Raw genomic sequence first — 21328 nt, forward strand, 5'->3', positions numbered from 1 at the left:
AGTTCCTTTCCTCAGTTATTTATAGGGGCGGTGGATCCCATAGCAACAGGCGCGTCACCGCCTGGCCGCCTGCCACTCCGCACGCTCGGCGCTGCCGGTCCCGGCCCCGGAGGAGGCTCCCGGGGCGGGTGCGCCGGTGCGGTGCGGTGCCCGCCGGGCCGCCCACAACAAACCCGGGCAGGGACGGAGGGAGGGGCCGGCTGCGGGCCCGCAGGTGCGGGAGGTCGGGGCCGGCCAGGACGGCAGCGGGCAGCGCTCAGCCCCGGAGCCGCGGGACAAGCGTGTGCCGGGCGCTGCTGCTGCCCCGTGCCCGCCCGGGCTCCGCTCGGGCACCGCAGAGCGAGGCAGTGCCCGGGGCTGGCAGCGCCGCGCGGGGCTGGGCGCGGATCGCTCTGGGTCTCCTTTCACCCCAGGGGAAATCGAGGCGGGAGAGATTTTTCCAAGTTCTTTTGGCAAAGCGGGGGGAAAGTTGCAAACCAAAGACGGATCCCGTTACTCTGCGTGCCGGGCTTGCTTTGGTGAATCCCACTGGTAAGCAGAAGTGTCCAGAGGGACGTGCCCAGAGCCACTTTGCACAGTGCAGGCTGGAGCAGGGCACTGCCCCGGCTTCCTGCAGGCTGCCGCGAGCAGCCGGAGCCCAGCCAAGCCAGCGCTGCCTCCCCAGCGCTTCCAGCACCCATGGGGGCCTGAACGTTTGTCTTGGCACATTTGCTTTGTACGATATGGTGCAACTGTCAGGGCACACACGGGAACCGGGAATAGGGAACAAGCGCTGGAGCCAGAGGAGACGGAATGGGGGTCAGAGGAGAGTGAGATTCCTGCATCAGAACGTGGAATCCAAAGGTTTTGAGATTTGCGGGGTAAGTTTGGGAAGGAAGACTGAATCCCGATGTCCGTTTTAATTAAAGACACCCACCTTGGGAATCAAACTTATATTTTCACTCTCTTACTCCCACATTTACCTGTCTACAAGCTGATGATTCATGCCCAGAATAAAGGACATTAATTTAAAACAAAACATATAATTAAAGGAAGTAGGAGTGTCCTCCCTCAGTAAAGAAGACCTAGCACTGCAGGGAAAATGACACTGCCTCTTAGAATAATGTGAAGCAATCCTGCGGTGTGGGAAATATTGTAACGTTAAGCCAGAGGAACAGGTATTGCATTATATGATTCAAACAGTCAACTGTTCTTAATGTTCAAACCTCAGAACTCTGAAAAGAGGAAGAATTCAAGAATCAGTCAGTGGATCATCAGACTTTTTCTTTCTTTTTTTTTTTTTTAATTTTTCTTTTCACGTTTTAATAGGATTTATTTGTTTGTTTCCATAACAAAAGTTCCCTAACAGGTTTTCAGTCTTCAAATATTTCTAGTTCCATCTTTATCTACCAAGTTAATCTTTGGTGAATGCACTAGAGATTAAATTGGAGCTGGGCCTGGCCAGAGAGCTGGGTCTGGAGATTGTAGTTGGAGCCCATACCTTCATAAATACAAACATCTGTATTGGGTGCAAATACTGGCAAGTTGCAGTGAGCCAGGGCTTGTTCTCCTGGCTGTTTACTCCCTCATCCTGTGCCTTTATCCTGCATTCTGATCTGGCAGTTACATCCAGTGGCTGCCCTAACTGGCCCTTCCAACTGAACCCTTGAAAACCAGTCTCGTGTTTCCTACCCCCGAACCGTCCCAGGGCCCCAGGGCAGGAGCCCTCCTGGCTGGTGACCTGCTGCAGGCACAGCTGGTCTGCCTTGGCACTGCCCCAACAGGTCTCCAGCTTGCCGTGGTCCCAGAGCTAAAGTCAAATGTTAAAGCTGTTTGGTAAAATTCCTGAACAGATTTTCAAGGTGTTTTTGGAGATCTGAGTATGCCCTCTTCAAATTTCTGCCCTATTCTCTGCTGCTCTGCAGCAGAAAGTTGTATTCCCGCCTGGGGTTAATCTTCCCTAACAAAATAAAGTCTGTGCAACTGTCATGTGAACCAGATTCTATCAGGGCTGGCGTGGCCCACACCTGCTCTCCCGGCCAGTGCTGAGTAATCCCGCAGTCACCCCGATCACGTCAGCTGGGGTGGTAATTCAGGTTGGATGCCCAGCTTGTCCCCTCCTTCCCTTCTCCCCCTCACCTCCCTGCTCTACCTGGATCTCTTTCAACTTCCTCCAGCTCACCTCAAATCCCAAATCCACTCTCATGGAGCCGACGTCCGCTCTCAGCTTCTCATGGGAACCTTGTTGGCGGGACTAACCACTTATCCAAAACCCCAGCGTTCGGCGAGCAGGTTTTGAGCTAACTCTGGTCTCTTTTAAATTATTTCTGCACTTGTCACAACAAATGCGTGGCCAGAAGTGGGGGTTTTGAAATGGGAACAGGTGCAGAACGAGGCTCACACCACAGGACCGAGCCGAGGTCTGGGCACACCGGGCTCTGTCCCTGCGAGTGCCCGGCTTGGCCTTGCCAGATGTGCAGAGGCTGCTAATAATCGTCCTGGAAAAGCTCCTCAGAGGTGCTTTAGGCAGGGAGATGCAGACATTCCTGGTAAAGGGACCCAGGCAGCAACCCTTCTTCAGCTTGTCTCCCAACAGAGCAATTTCCATTAGAAAAGCAGCCCTTGTGTGAAAAGCACCTTCCTTCTAGCGATTTCATAATTTCTTTTTTTTTTTTTTCAGAACTATTCAGCTGAGGGAGGAGACAGCAAAAGTCCCAAATTACTTAGTAAGAATATAACACTTTTGAGAAAAAAATTCTGATGCAATAGCATCCAGGTTCCTCTACATTCATGTATGAAACAATCCAGACACAGGGAGATGAACAGGAGGAGAATAGTGTGGTGAAGAGGTGGAGGGAAGAATCTCATCCTCGCTGCTCATCTCTGTCATGAATTAAACTCTGCTCTCTCTTTGTACTGTAGAAGCCTCAACTTTGCAGCTCTGGGCTCAGACCTACAGTAAAGCATTGCAGAGGAATATTCTTCCTGGAAATTGTCTTCTTTTCCAGGATTCCTTGCAAGCTTTCCAGTTCACGCACTCCAGGTCTAGAGCAGCTGCCTCTGGAATGACACCAGCTTTGGGGAGATGCTGTGAGTTTAGTGGTGATGGCTCAAACACTGAATTGTTTATCAGAAGGTCTCTGGACACAGGGTCATACCCTAGAAAGAGCCTGGCTGACATTTCTGTTATTTCTTGCTCAGTTTTGTCCCATTTATGATTTCCCTGGCAGCAGCTCTTGGCAGGTCAGTACAGTCAGAGCTGCATGGCACCGGAGCTGCAGTGTGGAGCAGCAGAGGGGCAGAGCAGGGGTAGCAGGGCAGGAAGGCAGTGCCAGCAGCTGACAGCCACAGCAGTGCCTGAGATGCTGTGGGCAGTGTTGGAGGTGAGCTGGAGGAGAACAGGAGGGCTCCCAAAGCAGTGTCCCTGCCAGCAGGCACAGAAGGGCTCTGGGGGTAGGAGGGGACCTTGCCTAAAAGACTGACCTAAGTAGAGCAATGTTGCAATAAAGGCTGTAAAATAGAGAAGTAACATTGAAATTTATTTCTGAGCATGTTGAGCCCTTTTTTTCCCTTCTCCCTAGCCCCAGGTCTCTCTTTATTCAGCTGCACACCATATGCCAGCAGCAACTCACCAGCTGTACCTGGCAGAGCACAGGTTTGAAACCACTGCTCTCCACTTGCTGTTCTCTGCTGTAAAACAACAGCCCTCACTAAATGTCAGACAGGGACAATGTCTCAGCTCAAGAGAGAGGTTGGCTCTCCTTCTGTCTGCCCCAGCTCAGTCCAGGCTGGAGACTTGGCTTCATTTTAGCACAAAAAGGGATTGCCACATGGTGCCCGCAGCTGGAGGCTGTGCTGGCAGTCCCAGGGGTGGGTGCAGGCTGTGTCTCCTGGCCTCCCTCGCTGCTTTTGTTACAGAGCAGCGTCCTCCCCAGAGCACTCCCTCACCCCGCTCCCGTGTGACACGGGGATGGGCTGGGACATGGCTTTTGTTGGTCTTCTGCTGATTTTCTGCTCACCTCTGACCCAGCAGGCCTGGCCTTCCAGCGCTGGGTTGCTCAATCCCCCTTTATCTCCTCGCTGCTCTTTGCCCTACCGGCCGCGCGGAGACGACACCTGGAGACTGACACCGGTGGGACAACATCAGCCAAATTCCCTCCCTGACCTGATGGAAAATTTTCCAGAGCAAGTCCGAGGTCAGAGCACCCACTCTGTGGCTCTGAGAAACAAAGAAAGGAGGAAGAGTCAGAGCACACAAAGACCCATGGAAGGGAACAGTGACAAAGCATAAGCCTCAATCTCCATCCTGCATGGCAGAGAAAGTCCCTGCTGGAGCTGGCTGGCTGGAAGGATGTGGGCTGTCAGTCTGAGCAGGGACAGTGAAAGGTGACTCTGTGTTCTACAAGTAGCCCGTTTCCTTGTGCTCCATAAAAATGGCAGAGAAGTTGCTGTCCACTAACTGTCCAAAAGTTCTCTGTAGTTGCTTGACATTTCCTGGGTAATTGCAGCCTCCTGTTTTGATGAATTTGTCACAGATCATGCATTTGTGACCTCTAGTGCATCCAAGCTTTCAAAAGATCTATCAAGGGAAGATGAATTCTGTCCTTCCAGGGTACCCTGTGAAGTGTCAGAAGTTCCTAGTAACAGAAGCTGGTCATTCACTTTGGAAATTTCTAAAAGAGGAGAACTCTTCCGAGTCCTGAGGCTGTGGAATGGACAGCTTGAACTCCCTGAGGTGTATGGCAAGGGCAACATAAAACAAGGGAAGTCTGAGAGGGGGTGACAGGAGAAGGGGCTTCAGTGAAGAAATAGATTTTTTTTCTTTACTAAAAGCATTACAAGTCTGTGCTCTAGACTGTACAAATACTTGTTTTCCGTCTGCTCTCACCCTGTGTCAAGCACCACGGGAAAAGTGGGGCTGCCAGGAAATCGGTTCGGGCTTGTTGTTTGTGAGTCCTGGCACTCGAACAGCCCCGGGGCTGGTCTGTGTCACCTGGCAGCTGGCTGTGTGGACGGGCTGCCAGGTGGAGTAACCGCGGTGTTCTGTCCTCCACACGCCGCGCTCCTCGGCTCCTGTCATCTCCCCACCTTTGCATTTTCGGCTTTGGACGGGAGCCGTGGGAGTGGCTGTTCCAGCTCTGCCACCCACTGACACTTTCCCATGCCAGAGAGAGTCCAGCGAGGAACCGCAGCCAGTTCCTGCTCCCCCGGTGCCCCGGGGCTCGGGCGGACCGAGCGGCACGGCGGAGCGGACAGGTGCGGGGCCGAGGGCCCGCGGGGGCTGCGCTCAGCCCCGGGGATGCGGCAGGAGCCGGGACGGGGCCCGGTGACACCAGTGGCACCTGTGGCACCTGTGGCACCGGTGCCTGCTCGCGCCTCCCCGACCCGGGCTGAGGGAAGGAGTTCAGTGCGGAACGCGATAATCACCGCTGTCCGGGGATGGCTCCAGGCAAACGGGCTCCGCAGCCGTGGGAGCTTTCCCCGAGTCCCGTCCGGTCCGTCCGGGGCTGAGGCGCAGCAGGGCCGTGTCCGGGCCGCGGGGACCGGGCGACACTGCGCCGGCAAGGAGACCCCCGAGCCCCGCCCCGGGCCACATCCCGATCCCGATCCCCATCCCCATCCCGATCCCCATCCCGTGACTGGCAGCAGGCTTGGAGCGCCACCTAGCGGGCCGGACCTGGCCGGACCGGGCCGTGCCGGGCCGAGCCGTGCCGGGCCGGACGTTACCGGGGCCGCACCGGCAGGGCCGTGCCGTTTTACGGACAGGTGCGGCTCTGGTCCCGCCGATCCTGAGCTATTTTCCAAGGACGTTTGATAGCCCATACACAGCCAAACTTCGGTAGCAACGTGCTGGTGCTCGTTCCTCCGGATAGCCCTTCGGCCTCGACAAACCAAGATCACCAACACACCTTGGAGGTGCCTTGGGACCCGCTCCCGGGAAAGTGCCTCAACCACAGCCGTTTACATCCTCCTTTCACGCACATATTCGTACGGGCACGTGCGACCGCAGAGCCGCCGGGCATGTCCCGGCACCCCGGTTAACAGCGGCCGCGCGAGCAGCGAGCTGGCTCCATTCACGCCTTCCAACACCGGGAGCACGGCGCGTGTCTTTCGCCCAGCAGGCCGGGGCAGGGCCACCGAAGGCACCGACCGTGGCCTCATTGTCGCCGTCGTGGAGGGGCGCGGGCACGCGCGGACGCTGCCGCGGGAACTGCGCCCCGCGCCGACAGAGGGCGCGCGAGGCACCGGGAGGACGGGGCGGTGCGAACGGGAACACCCGGGACCGCTCGGCCCCGCCCCGGGGCCGCTTCCGCCCCCATCCCGGCCTGGTCCGGACCGCGCCCGCCGCTCCACCCTGCCCGGTCCCGCCCGGTCCCGCCCCGGCCCCGCCCCGGCTCCTCCCCGGCCCCGCGCCCGGCCCGGCCGTGTCGCCCCCGCCCCGCACTGCGCCGCCGGCCGTGCCGCCGCCCCATTGGCTGCTGCGCGCAGGGCGGCGCTGCCCATTGGCCCGGCGGACGCACGGCGGCATCGGCGATTGGCGGGAGGGGCAGGGGGCGGGGCCCGGCGCGCCCGCCCCCCGCCGCAGCGCGGCCCGATCCCGTCGCTGCCGGGCGGGTCCGCGGGCCCTGCGCGCCCATCCCGGCCGGACATGGCCGAGAGCGGCCCGGGGGCGGCCGCGCCGCGGGACGAGGCCGCGGAGGAGCCCGAGGGCGGCGGGCGGCGCTGGGGCGCTCAGCACGCCGGGGCCCGCGAGCTGGCCGAGCTCTACTCCCCAGGTGAGGCGGCGCGGACGGGCGGGGCCCTCGGGTCGGGTGCTCGCGGTGGCTCCCCCAGGACCCGTTCCCCTCGAGCCCCGTTCTCGCCGGGCCCGGTTCTCCCGTGGCCGGCTCCCCTCGGGCCCGGTTCTCCCCGGCCCGGCTCCGGGAGCCCCGGAAGAACGAGAAGGGGCCGGCGGCGGCCCGGCGGGGGCAGCGCGGGGCTCGGAGCGGGGCTGCGGCACGGGCCGGGCTGCGGGCGGCAGCGTTCTCAGCCAAACTGCCCGCGAGGGACGTTCTGCCCTCTGGAGCCGGCAGGCAGAAGCGAACCTTCCCCTCGAGCGCAGGTGGGCAGGTGTGGTCGCAGCACGAGGTCGGAGCAGCAGCTGTGCCCTCAGAACATCTGCTCGGTGCGCTGCCCTGAGCTCTGCGGGCCTGGCACCGCAGAACCGGCACAGGGATGCTTCAATCCCCGTTCCACTCTTCCTGAAGCTTGGAACTCGTCATCAAGCTTTAGTTTGTCATTTGCATGCTCAGTAAACGGCTGTTTGACTATGCGGTGGAAATAGTTGCAAACTCCTTGTAAAAAAACCATCATTTGTTTTTAGCTCACAGTGTGAGCAGTGCTGGGTATTCCTGCCATTCCTAGAGAATCCATTCTCTGGTGAAGAATTAGGGAAGGGAAGATGTGTTTTCAGTGTCTTGTGGTTTCCAGCAAATTGGCTGAGGCCAGCTTGCACATCCAAGGCAATTCTTGCCCAAGTAGGTGTTCTTACTCACACAGAGCCGTGTGATGATAAGAAATCCAAGGCCTTTGTTCGTTTGTGTGACTGGGGCAAGTCTGCCTGTTTCAGTTTCTTTTGCTCCCCACGAGCTTGCCTTGAACAGGTCCTTTGTGACACCTTTCAGCCACTGGGACTGATTCCTGTGCTTTGCACAAAAGCACTCACTGACTTAACCACTGCTCTGGCTCATAAGGAAAAATCTTCCTCCCCGAAGAGCTTGCTGCCCTTTTCGCTGGCTGTAGCACATGTACAGTGATATGTCAGGGAGCTGAGGGTGTATTAGATATGCAGGTTTCTTCTGGAATTACATAAATAATTTACATAAGCAATGCCAGAATATGTATTACGGTGGAAGCGTGTCATGCTCAAATTCTGAATTCATAAGAATGGGGCTTGCATTGAACTGTGCAGAGTGAACATGACCGGAATATTTCCATGATTTCTTTAAGCACATACTTTGTGGCTTTGGCAGTTCTTTCCTTCACAGACTTGGGGGTTTGAGTGCCCTTTAAACACAAGTTATCAGCGCTGACTCAGTTCCTTGGTTTGCCTTCCCAGTGTGGAGCTGAGGCTGCATTTTTGAACCTGGCTATCTCGACAGCCATGCTGGATCCCTGTGCTCAGACTACAGAGGTGTTTGCACACACTGAGCTCGGGGGACTTGCCAGCCTCCTTTCCAGCACTTGGCTAATTGTTCCATGAGGATCTACCCACTTAGCTCCTCTAATCAGGGTGTGGTTTTCTTATGAAGGAAGTGAGCATTAATTAACTCTTGCTTTCATTACTCCAGGGAACTCTTTATAGAATCACCCACGTTGTGACCTGATGCTGCTGTCAAATATGGCTGTTCTTGTGTCTTAATTTAATTTTACTATTCTCTCCTCTGCTACTGCAGAGAGTGTTAATTTATATGCCCATGGCCCTTCTAGAACATCTGAAACTGACCTGTCAAAGTCTTTGTTCACACTTTCAAATATTGCCTTGTAGGCACATTGGAGATAAGACTGATCGTGCATTTATGTTCCTGCTTTCCCTGCTCATTGTGTGGTACAGTGAGAAGGAGGACTTGATTTAGCATTTAGGAGGAGAAATTTGATCAGGCATTAGGTCAGCAGAGAGGAGTAGGACAGGAGCTGAACACATGCCAAGCCTGAGTGTGCCTCTGCTCCTGGGAGAGCGTGTGCACCTCTCTGGAGCCCTCCCTGAGCCTTCCTTGCTCTGCTTTGCCAGAGGGCCTGGGGAAGGGGCTGTGGGGTAACTGCTCCAGGGAGCCCTGGACGAGAGGAGGCCGAGCTGGCTGACCCCTCAAACAGGCAGGGACTGGCCTGGCAGCTCCTGAGGGCATTAAGAGCTGCCTGCAGCCCAGGCCCTTCTGGTGACAGCTCAGATCTTCTTGGCCTTGGGTATTAAAGGTCTGTTTCTGTGCCCTAATCCTGCAGGTTTCACCCTGAGTGTTCCCTGTGCTCTGCCTCGGAGCCTCGTGGGGATGCAGCAGTGAAGAGCAGGGAGCAGCCTTCTGTGCTACCCTGATAGTGTTACCGTGCTCTGATGTGCCTGCTCCCTTTTTATGGGCAGAAAATGATATTTCTATAGAGGTACAAAGTGGTACAGCAAGGTGCAGGAGAGAATTTGTGCCAGTTCTTTCTCTTTTCTTGTTCTGTCCCCTGTCATCTCAGAGTTGCTGAGAGTTGCCATCCTTTGCCTGGGAGTAGGAAGGCACAGACAAGACAACAGTTCAGGGAGAAGCTTCAGGGGAATACTTGTGACGTTAGACAAGCCATTCCAGGGCCACCAAAATACAGACTGGTGAGAACGGTGCTTTTTCCTGTTAGCACAACAGCTTTATTCAAAATCTCAGAGCTTGTAAATATTACAGATCACAAGGTGATTTAGATATGTTTGAGGCCAGAAATTTGTTCCCAGATTCAGCCCTTCCAGCTACACTGAATATTGGATGAAATGCAAATTGAGAAAAGATGTGACGTGGAGGAACTTTATGCCAGCAATCTCAGGGAGAGGGAAACTAGGACAGAGTGAGATGATGTGTGATTTGGCCCTGTTAATTGGACGAGGGCAGAGGGAAGAGGGTAGTAGTGGCTCGGGGAAGAGGAATGTCATTTAAGAAAACGTGTGCACCTCCCATGGATAAATAAGTTTCTGTTTCAGTTCCCTGTCAGACAAATGGAGCAAGTCGTCCAGGCAGTGGAATGGTCTGTCTCTGTTATTTCGGGTTTCACATTGTCCTCTCAGATAAAAGTAAAACATGTTTTTCCCCTTGTTCTTTCCAACAGGAAAAAGACTACAAGAATGGATCTCTGTCATCTTATGCTTCTCTCTGATCTGCTTCAATTTTTACCATCTCCTCTTCTACCTGCGGCTGGAGCACACGCCCTCGGTGCTCGTTGGGATATGTAAGTAGGAGCAGTTTGCTGCCTGCTCAAGGCAAGACTCTTGTCATCTGGGATCCTTCAGGCTTGACTTGCTGTTGGAAAGGGAGAGGGACATTTGTGTGTGGGCCTCTGAAACTGAGGCCCTCTGCAAAATGTGTTACTGCTTTGTCTTTACGTTTCAGTGGCTTCTCAGTCCCTCAGAGGAGAGGTTTTGATTAGCTGAGTAAGTTTGGTGTTCTTGTGTAGTCATTGCAGGAGTGAGGACTATTGAGAAGGAGAAGAGTTGCCAAAATGGTCAGAGTTGGGAGCAAAATACATTGCTCGACAAAAATATTCGCGAGAACTTTCCAGAAAGCAAAAGCTCAAAGGAAATGTCATAAAAGGTGCTTGAGGCATCAAACTGGCTTCGTTTCTGGGGACTGCAGACTGAACACAAGAATTTTGGAGAATTGTGCTTTCATGTTAGGATGTTTGGCCCTTATTATCCTGAATGATGACTTTTTCCAGGAGTATAAGAAAAGTTGTTTCCACCTCTTCTGTGGAGGAGAGGAAGAACCAGTGAAGGATTCTGATAGAATGTTCAGAAAAGTTATAGCTCTCCTCTAACCTGTGTGGGGTGTGTGTTTTAGAAGAGAATGGCACTTGTTCATCATCAGTGCTGTGCATTGCTAAGGAGTTGAAACGAAACAAACAAACCCCACCCAAAGCACTGCACCACCTTCGAGCAGTGTACATAGCAGAAGCTCTGAATTCCTGCCGAAGCTGGGACTGGGGATTCCTGGTGTCTGTGGAGAGGTTGTTGGGGCTGGGGGGAGCAGTGTCCTCCACTGTGAGTCACAGCAGCTCTCTTGGCCTAATTCAGTCTTGCCTGCTCTCAGCTGATGAGGTGGAGGTGTTGGGAGGAATGGAGAGAACGTGGCATGGGAACTGCTCCTTAGGGCTGAGGGCAGATCCAGACGAGAGAATCAGCAATGATGGTTAACCTGTGCTGCAATCTGTTTGCAGCTGGCTTTCATCTCAAAGTTAATATTGATAAAAGCTGGCATTCTCTGATATCCTGGTTACCAGTTTAACTGATAAAGCAGCCAATTCACTGATAGTACTATTTAAGTAGTAGTGAATGATTACAGTAGCAGAATCTGGATTCTGTGTAAATAAAGTGGTGTGGAAATAATTGATAGTGTGTACAAAAATGAGCGCCATAAAATAATAAGTGCTTCAGGCTATCTTGTTTTGCTGCCTTCAATACATTATTTCTCAGGTGAAGTGTGAATGATGTCTGTAATTCACACAGAGTATTAGGTTTTATTGCATATTGTGCAAGTCATATCCATAAAAGTCCTGACTCCTAAATACGTGAGCAGCTCCACGGGCACAGTTGGGAATCCTGAGTCACCCACAGGGTGAGGTGTGCTCCATTGACAGCTTCCCTCAGGCTTTGTTTGGAATATTGACCTTCAGCTGAAGTCATAAAACAAACATTCTGCTAATAAAGACAGAGCTTTGGATCCAGTTCCTGCCAGGTTTTTGGCAGTCTGTTCCAGTGGGCTGGATCTGTTCTGCTGCACAGACCTGTTCACTGCACAGGGACCCTCTGTGTGCTCTTATGTCAATACATACTTTTAGGAAATGAAGCACTTTGAACATTCTGCTTCACTCCACTGGGCTAAACCCCGTGTCTGTAATGAAAGGCCATGTCATAGCTTCTTTCTTTGTGCCTTTAGAGGCACACAGAGTTGTAACACAAGCAGTACTGTAAGTGCCTGAACCTGGAGATTCTGGGGACGGGAGAGATCTGCCCCTGCTGTGGCTGGCATCAGGCAGCCCTCCCTCCCCAGTGTCCCTCCCGAGAGCTGTGGCAGGGTGGCACACAGGTGCCCTGAGCCTGCTGAGTCCCTCAGGGCCTGCAGGGCAGCGCAGCACTGAGGGGACACCTCAGTGGCCTTGCTTCAGAGCAGCTCAGGCTGTGTCATGTCCTGCTGACTAAAGATGAGCTTGCTGGACAGGAAGAGCCAGGGAACTCTCATGTCTTTCAGGCTGGTTTAGCAGACATGAGACAATTTCCTTCTCTCCTCACCATAAGAAAAAAAGAAAAAGAGTGGCCAGAGGATGGATTTCTGCTGTGGCTTGTGCTAACTCCAGTCATGTCCTGTTCTGGATATCCTCAGCTGCTGGGCAGCCATGGAGCTGTTCCTCTTTCTGCAAGCTGAGAGTTGTGCAGATCTGAGTTTGGTGTTTTCTTTGCTGCACACAAGCACCCAGTTAAGTCAGGCAGCCCTGGCTGGAATGGGGCTGTGAGGGAGCATGAACACCCCCGTGTTTCCCACTGCAGCAAGACAACATCCCAGCAGTGCCACAGAGCCAGAGCAGCCTCTGCCACTGTAATTGAAGGTTGGTAGTGCCAGGGACAATCCCTGGCAAGGGGATTATTGTGTGGTAAGCAGAAAAGCCTCACCAAGACATGTCATATCAGGCTTGAAAGCCCTCACCTGGTGAGCTTGTGGTTTCCAGCATATTCAATATACATGAGCTTATTGTTCACATATTAAGAACATCTAGATAAAAAGTTTGACAAGTTACAGCATGAATCTTTGTTTTCATTTTCCTCTCCTTCCTTCTATTTTTGTATAGGGTTTTAAACCCCTTTTTTCCAAGTTGGTTTACTTGTTTCAGGCACGTGCCTGTTATCTGCAGCCACATTTGTTCATGACAGGGACTGCTCATTGCAGTCTTAAAAAAAAGAAGAGTTCACTTTGTGTTGTAACCTGTTTATATTCCTAGGAACTGCCCCACATAGAGCAGATATCTTTAGGAACATCTTGTGACATGATACAAGTTACAATTAATTACTGCTCTCTTGAAAGATGGGCAGCTGATTTTTTTAACCCATTTGAGATACATATTTCAGTATTGCAGAAATTGTGGGTTAGCCAGAGACAGCACACAGGAGGAAATCACTTAGTGCAGTTTCAAAATAGAAACTGGATCTCATCAAGGCCCAGAACCTCTTTGAAGCTCCAGCAGCTCTGCAGGGCTGCCCTTGGCCAGCTGCATTGCAGAGCCAGATATGAGCATGTAACACACGAAAGCTGTGGCACAGCTTGGAGAAAAAACACTCCAGAGACATCAGTGCTGGCTGAAGTGAGTGTCCACATCCTGCTGCCTCACAGCTCCAAGGATGCCACTTCATCTTGGATTTATTATGTGCATTAAAATGAGTTTCCACATGAAATTTTGTTTTAAAAGGTTCTTGAAATTACACCAGAAATCTCAGCTAGCAAAGGAAAATTATATTTTACTTCAATGCTGGTCTAAGCAAGTTGGTTCTTTGTCACCTGCTGTCTCACCCACCTGAAGTAACCCTTGGGTACTTGGTAGCTGTGGGTAACTTTGTCCATTCTCAGCTGCATCTTCTCTTAAAGAGGGAAACTCCACAAGCTGTGATTGAAGAGACAGGGCTTTGGTTCTGTTCCCCTCTGCAGAGACACCTTTGTGTTGCAGCAGCAGGGTTTGTGGGGTGTCTGCTGAGGATCCTTGGGCAGAACTGGGGTGGTTCAGCTGGTGGGGCACCAGGAGGAGGAAGAGGAGGGTGCTGCTCTTGGAAGCAAAGTGACCTGGTACAGTTATTGCTGGTTTGGCCTCAGCAGGTGATGCTGGCACCATTATCTGTTCTTTGTGTCACTGGGACTGGGGAGGGGCTCCTCGGCTGCTGCAGCTGTGCTGGGGCAGGGTCTGCCAGCTCCTGCCCTGGCACTGCTGGGGGCAAGGCCCCGTCTGTGTCCCCAGGGCCATGCCAGGGGACAAAGGCATCTCTGTCTGCCTGCCCAGTTGTCAGGGGCTCCTTAAAGTTGCAGCAGAGTTTGGCTGGAGGATTAAGTTTCTCAGGAGGTGATTGTGAGCCGAGCTGTGCTCTTGTAGACGAGTGTTTGCTTTAAGATCCTGGAGGAGACAGGACCCCGGTTCCTTGGGGGCCTCCTTTCACTGCAGTGCCTGGTGGGGGTGTGCCATGCTCCAGAGGCATTGCTGGAGGCAGGGCATTGGTCCCAAGGCATTCCCAGAGCAGGGAGTAGCCCCAAGGAGAGGTGTCTGCCAGGGGAGCACTGCTGTGACGAGCCCTTGCTGTTGGTGTCCCCAGAGTGCAGGGACAGGGAGTTGTTGGCAGCCCTGGTTGCAGTGTGATAACTGCTATAGTGATGCATTTGCTGTCCCAGCTTGTGGGCACTCCAGGTCCAGTTCTGACTGAAAGTTCCTCAGCGTTATTAGCCAAATTTATGAACTCTTCTTTTTTCTCTTTCAAGCTGCTGCAGTTTATACTTATTAAAATGTCCAGGGATTATAATCTTAGCCTTGTAATTTGCCATAATATCAAACCCCTGCATTCTCTGTACTGAAAGTCACTAAATGGGGACTCCAGGTGACTAAGCCATTTTATTTTCATAAGCATATAAGTGACAAACAACTGGTACTTTGGCATATTGATATGTAGACAACAAGATTTTTTTCTGTGTGAAGTTAGCCGTGCAGACCATTTAATGCTGTTCAACCAGTTCATACAGCCACCGATTAAACACGGCTGCACTTCTCAGTGATGGTGCACAATAGCATCAAGTTATTAAATAACATCGTATCCTGCTTTCTTCCTCTCCAGAGACTCTAACTGAATTTTTACAGGGAATATGAAACTTTGTATACTTTGATGTAAGACTTCCAGGTTACAATCTGATCACTCTATCTGTGCAAAGCCAAGCTTACTCGACTCACACAATTTTGGTGAAGTACAGCTTTTAATGGTAAATCAGCACAGTAGGTTTGTATCTGGAAGCTCTTGTGGGGCCTCCTCCTTCTGCAGGCCCCAGGAGCAGCCTGGCCACGGGAAGTGGTTTGGGAGTCACCCACAAGAGCAGAGCTTGCAGCTTGTCTCTCAGTTTGACTGAAGCAGTGAAGAGGTGGAGAGGGGCCTTTCCTGGGTCACAAACCCTGCACGTTTCCTGGTTTCTGAGCAGGACACAAGCAGGACAGAGCTGCCCTGTCCGTGTGTGTTTGGGGCAGTGGCTTGTCCAGCTCCATGTCCTGCTCTGGAGAGGCACCTGGTGTTGTGCCTGGGAGATGCCCACACAGAGGATCACAAGCATGGGGAAATGGGACAGAGCAGCATTTCCAGCAAATGTGTGTGGCAGCTGAGTGTTTGCTTGGATACTGCTTGGAGTCCATTTGTGCACTCTTGGGTTCCCTGTGTGCTGGGCTGCCTTCCTTCCTCCTTATTCTGCAGTCTGCTTGCAAACCAGAAAATCCCAGTGTTCTGAGCAAGTCCTGCAGCTCAGTCCTTCTGCCCTCCTTCTGTGTGCTCTGAGCATCGCCTCCTCCTTGGGGATAAGCCCTAGGTGGGCTGATCCTCGCCCCTCCCTCAGTGAGCTGGAGGACAGCTCAGGTGTGTGGGTCAAGACTTCCCTAATGCTGCCCTGAGCTGCCTTCTGGGGAGTGCTGAATCCACCGTTTGCAGTTCTACACCTGAGCTGGGCTTATCCTGCCTTTTCTGGCTGCGTGGTTAACATTTCACCCATGCTCAGGCTGTCAGTCTCCTCTCGCCCTCCCAGCCTCGATGACAGAGCATCGAGCTCTTCTGCCACCCCTGAGCAGCAGCGGAGCTCCTGTGCCGTGGCCTTGCCGTGCTCAGGGAAGGCAGTGCTGGCCGTGTGAGGGTGCTGAGCCCAGTTCCTCAGTGGGGTGTGCCCTCTGAGCCCGGGGGCAGGACACACACCAAGCGTCACCACGCTGGTTCTGTGGAAGCTCAGCACAGCTCTTGCTCTTTTATTGTGACTCACCCTCCGCAAGGAGCGCGGAGGAGAGAGCACACCCTGCTGCAGTACAGCCGGAACAGGAGGGCTGGTAGTTAGGTTTTTTCCCAATTGCTTTAGTATAATGCACTGCTCCAGGCACCCTCCATTCTTCCCTTTACCAGCTGACATCAAAGCCACACGAGGAGCATCAATTGATCTCAGTATTTTGCCTCAATTTGTGTTGCTGTTCCTGCAGTTATTTCACTCGGATGATGCAGCAGCTGGAGGCGAGGCAGGCTAATGGGGGCATTACCTCAGCGAGAATGGCATTTGAGTCTTGCAAAGAGAAGTGTTGTTTGGATATCTTCCCCTGAAGCCGGCTGCTTGCCCTTTCAGCTGCTGGGAGCAGATCTAAACGCTATTGTGTCCCACCCGCCCTTGCTGTAGCCTGCGTGTGTGGTCTGAAACAAGAACAAATGCACAGAATCTACTGCCTAGAAAATAAGCTGTCTTCATGTAATAAGGGGTAGATAAAAATGACGTGTCTCCTGCTGCATTTAAGAGCTTGGGCCAACTGGATAATGGATTCAACAGCAGGGGCTGATTTATAATAGAAGAGGTTTTTTATTTCTTCTCCCTTTCTTAAAATGAAAGGTGAGGGGAAGGACTGCAGAGGTGAGGGGTCAGCCAAGCAAAAGGTACCCACTAGGGCAGGTATTTCTGTTCTGTAGGAGATGGGCTAAACAAAAATACAGATTTAATGAAGATTGCTGCTCCCCTAGTGGTGTCTTGCTAACCTCTTTTTCCTAAATGCCTGACAGTATGTTTATTCAGACTGGGTAGATCTCACGTGGTTGTAAAAGTCTAAGTTGGAGGCAGATAAGCAAGTAAACTTCTGAAATAAGAATTAGATGTGAGTGAGTCAGTAAAACTGCTGTGTTTGTCTGACTCTCCCTCTCTCACTCAAGTTGCAGGAGTTATTACGGCCGACTTCCTCTCAGGACTGTTCCACTGGGGAGCAGATACCTGGGGATCTGTGGAGCTACCCATCGTTGGAAAGGTTTGTGATTGATTCCTAAGCTCGAGGAAGCTCTGAAGGGCCTTTCTGCAGCCCTGCCAGTGCTCCCAGCTGAGCTGGGCTCGGTGCCACACCAGCCCAGGGAGCAGCCTGGGCTCTGCTGGGCAGGGCCGTGTTGTCCCTGGCCTGGGGGACGCGTGCGAGGTGGCACTGCTCCGTTTTGTCACCTGCCTCGAGGCTGGCAGTGTTGCAATCCCAGTGTTTGCAGACCCTGCAGGCTCTGTGGGAACAGCCTGTGGCAGCACAAGTGTTGGACCCTGGCTGGGCACTGTGCATGTTCAGGAGGTCAGGAACACAGATTTGGAGAGTTGTCCCTGCAGCTGAACTCCTAAAAATTTGTGAAACATGAGGCTGCTCCAGGAAGAATCTTCCCAGTTCCCTCTTCTATGGGCCCCTGTTGTAACACAGTAATATGAGAATTGTGGTGACTGAAGATTTAATTTGATCTGTATTATACACCTGCAGCTACAAATGCCAGTTGCTTACTGGAAGGTGCACTGGCTTCTGTAGTAGGCAACAATGTTTTTTTAATTAAATTTCTTAATAGCTACCATTAATTACTCCTCACAGTGCAATATTAGAAGGATCATTATTTATATAAAAAAGTGGGCTATTCCTTGTTATTCTCCAGAGTTACATGAACTACAACAGCAAAATTAAAACTCTTGAGTTTGGCTTTTTTGTTCACCTTCAACAGACTTAGTAGTCTTGAACCCCTGTATCTCTGGACCACAGTTTAAATAACTTTTAAAAACCCTACTGCTGGAGACTAAATAACCATGAGCTGAGACAGCTCAGGACAACCTTTGCACAGGCTGAACATGCTGGAAGTGTTAAAGGCAAATCAGTAACTGTGCCCCACACAGTAAAACAATTGCTCTGTGTGTTCAGATGTGATTTCTGATCCTAGAGGTGACTTCTGTGTAGTCTGTTTGTCTTCCACTGCTTTGTCCAGTCACTTAATTTGCATTTAGTCTGTTAGTGCTGGCATCTGTAGCTCATAAATATGGTAGGCTGAATCCTAATTTTTTAGTGGTTTTTATTCCCTTGGTTGCTTCTGTATAGCAAGTGAATTTCACAGGCTTTTTTGCCTGTGAAATTACAGTGCTGATGCTTTGTTTTTAAGACTACATACTAAAGGTCCTAAGTAAAAATTAAGAAGAAAACTGAAAAACAAAGAAAACCTGGATTTGTGTGGGGGAACTGAATTGTTGAGCAAATGTAAATTAAATTATCTGAAGTGTCATTATGACAAAAGTTTGAATCCTGTTTACATGCTTTGTATTATGGAATTCTCTTCAACTCAATCATCAGATTGAGTGTATGAGAGAGTTTGTTTGGGTTATTTTTTTGTAATATTTTTCTTTTCCAAGACCATTATTGAGTGTGGTGTTGTGTTTATCCAATTGTTTCCCCAGGCTTTCATCAGACCCTTTAGGGAACACCATATTGACCCCACAGCAATCACCAGACATGATTTCATAGAGACCAATGGAGACAACTGCTTCATGACACTGGTCCCCTTGGCAAACATGGCATACAAATTTGTGTCTTTTTCCCCAGGTAAGCTGCCACTTCTGACTGCTGTGGATTTAGTGTTCTTGTTGCTATTGAATGAACATTTGTCCATGTGAAATTTGGAGGAGTCCATGGATGTGGTATGACAAGAAATAGCTGCTGGAAGCATGGTGCTCCTGGCAGGAGGGAGGGAAACTTTCTTTTGAGGTGTGGTGGCAGAAGGTGGCACACTGAGGTTCTCTAGCTCAGCAGAGAATCTCTCTGGGGCTGGAGAGTTGAGCAAGGAAGATTAGAAGTTATGCTAAATGCTTTTTTTATAAGAGGGACCAAGCTGTGAACATCTGTGGAAACTCATTGTTCCAAAGCATGTAACACAAAACAATGCTTCATCTCTGTGCACAAGTGCTTTATGTGCAAACCAGAAGTCAAGAACTAAAGGATCAAATTAATTTTATAGATGGTAAACTCAGTTTGACTTCCTGTTTATGGTGTGTTGACAGATTCTGGCACTTCCCAGCCTGTCTTGTGACATTTGGGAATTGCTCATGGCTCACTGGCTCTTGTGACACTTGTGCCAAAGCAGCTTTGGTGAGGCCTCTGTCAGCTCCTGCAGCAGCAGGCAGCCCTGGCCGGGCAGGGGGCTGTCCTGGCAGAGTGTGCCTTGCCTTAGCTGCTGCTGGTGTTTTGCAGAGGCCCTGTGTGAGACCTGTCCCTGGGAGTGCTACGTGTTTGCCCTCATCATCTTCATAACCATGACCAACCAGATCCACAAGTGGTCCCACACGTACTTTGGCCTTCCCCGCTGGGTCGTGTTCCTGCAGGACTGGCACATCATCCTGCCCCGCAAGCACCACAGGATCCACCACGTGTCCCCCCACGAGACCTACTTCTGCATCACCACAGGTACTGCCCCCCTGCAGGGCCCCTGCCCAGCACAGACACCTGCAGGGTGTGCAGTTCGTGTGCTCTCACGAGCTCCTGGGAGAGCTGCACTTGGGCTTCTGCAGAAGGAGTGTGGGGGAAGGTTTGAGATCAGCTGCAGGAGCTCGGGGCCTGGGGGAGCAGTCAGTGGTGCTGAGATCTGATTGATTGCCTGGGGTCTTGGTGAGCTCAGGCCCCTAATGGGGTTTGTTCACTAAAGCTGCTGTTCCCTCTAAACAGCAGAATGTCTGCAGCTGGTCTGGAATGCTCATTTCTAAAAGCCAGGCTTCTGGATTTTCAGCATCCACTCATTCAGACTCAGAGGAGTGGACAGGTTTGCAGAAAGCTTTAGCTTCCTTTTATATCTGTACAGGTGGGAATGCTCAGTCACCAGTGTTGCACAGTCCTAAATAAGTTATCAAGTTAATCAGACAGCTGGAAATTAACCACTCTGGTTCTTCATTCTGTCACTGGCATCGACAAATGGTTCACGTGGGTTTTGAAACCTCTGCCAAGAAAAAAATCTAATTCTCATTAGCAGAATGTCATGTAGAAACACGGTACAATTAAGAAGCCTGACTTGACAGATGGTAGCAAAAATCTTGCCACCCAAAGAGCTATTTTTAAGTCCTACTATGTCCTGAGAGTTTAAGCCTGACCATTATTAGCAGTATTGGGCTGGTTGTTTTTTTTCCTCAGTAAAGAAACGCTGAACTTTGGATGCTATGACAAACTAATCCTCTTTTTCCTTTGCAATCCCTTAGGTTGGCTGAATTATCCATTAGAGAAGATAAGATTTTGGAGATGTTTGGAGAACATCATCCAAGGACTTACTGGGGAGAAGCCAAGAGCAGATGATATGAAATGGGCTCAGAAAATCAAGTAACTTCTGCCAGCCTTCCGCAATCCTTAACTTGTTGCCAATGTTGTTTTTAAAAGAAAAAAGAAAATAAAGCCATCAGCCAAATTCAAGACCTGCAAAGAAATAACAGACTCTAAAGCACAAACTAAAAAGTGCTAACACAGACTGCAATGAAAAGAACTAATTCTTAAAACAATACTTGAAATGAAGATGATTACTCTCACTGAGCACCTTTTTGTGTAGCCATGTCTGCTTACACCTTAGAACTTGCTTGTCGCTGTATCCGTGAGGGGCACGCCACAGGCACTGCAGGGGGACTGGGGGCGGAGGAACCCTGTGTTGTATCAACATTTCTGAACACTTCCCAAGCTGCTCCTTGCCTAAGGCCTGCAGGGAGAGGTGACAGCTTTGTCCCTCGGTGTTGGAGTGCGAGGGCGCTGCGTGGAGCAGCGGGGGGAGCAGTGGAAGCCTATAAAATCATGACTGCTCAATGCACTCGCTGGTGGATCGACGTTCAGCTCTGTCTTTGCTATCATGTTCAGCCTGATTGATGTCACGTGCAACAGACCAGAGAATCCCGCTCCTCCAGGGGCCACCAATCCTCAAGTGTCTTCAGTTTCCCTTAAAACAAAATTGTTCTACTCTCCACATGGAATTGAGCAGTTTCTGCATAAGCCTTCAACTTCAGGAGCCTCTGAGGAGAGGGAGGGCACCCTACAACACGTGTGTCTGTTCGTGTGGAGTGCTCACTGCTGAGTCTTCTATTAAGTGTTTCCTACCCTGACAATAAATGTTTGAAATAGTCTAGCATTGGGCACACTGCAAATAGCTGTATTCAAGAGCTCAAGGTATCAAACTCGTAATGTTAGAAGGGAAATGTCAATGACTGGTGTTTTGTTCTTTTTATTTTTTTTAAGGTGCTTGCTTGTTTCTGTAAATAATATAAAGCCTTAATCTCTTCTGGTGTAATGGAATAATATTTTAATGTGCTGTTTGAATGTATATAATATATTTATAACAAAGCAGTTGGATAATACTAATCACGTTCAAGTCTTGTTGCTGTTTTTCATTGCTGCACTGGCAGCACTTAGTGCAAGAGCTGGATCAGTGGTTGCACACCACCTCGTGCAGTCCCACACCTGAGACACCTGGCAGCCTGTCACAGCTTCTTTGGGTTGGAGTGATCATCTGCCAGCATTTTAGGAGCCTGGCACTGTGTTAGACCAGACTTCTACACCTTTCAAGAAGTGTAAGTAATTAATT

At 51.2% G+C, this 21328-nt stretch overlaps 1 protein-coding gene across 1 annotated transcript; it reads left to right on the forward strand.

Moving 5' to 3' along the window:
• The first annotated feature begins 6556 nt into the window (after window positions 1–6556).
• On the forward strand, window positions 6557–21105 carry PEDS1 (plasmanylethanolamine desaturase 1). The gene is made up of 6 exons (XM_050981991.1): window positions 6557–6755; window positions 9811–9930; window positions 16655–16746; window positions 18183–18327; window positions 18973–19185; window positions 19968–21105. The coding sequence occupies exons 1-6, from the start codon at window positions 6629–6631 to the stop codon at window positions 20087–20089; spliced, it is 819 nt and encodes a 272-aa protein (XP_050837948.1). The 5' UTR covers window positions 6557–6628; the 3' UTR covers window positions 20090–21105.
• The last annotated feature ends 223 nt before the right edge of the window (window positions 21106–21328 follow it).

This window comes from Serinus canaria, chromosome 20 (genome assembly GCF_022539315.1).
Source record: "Serinus canaria isolate serCan28SL12 chromosome 20, serCan2020, whole genome shotgun sequence".
NCBI classification, from domain to species: domain Eukaryota; kingdom Metazoa; phylum Chordata; class Aves; order Passeriformes; family Fringillidae; genus Serinus; species Serinus canaria.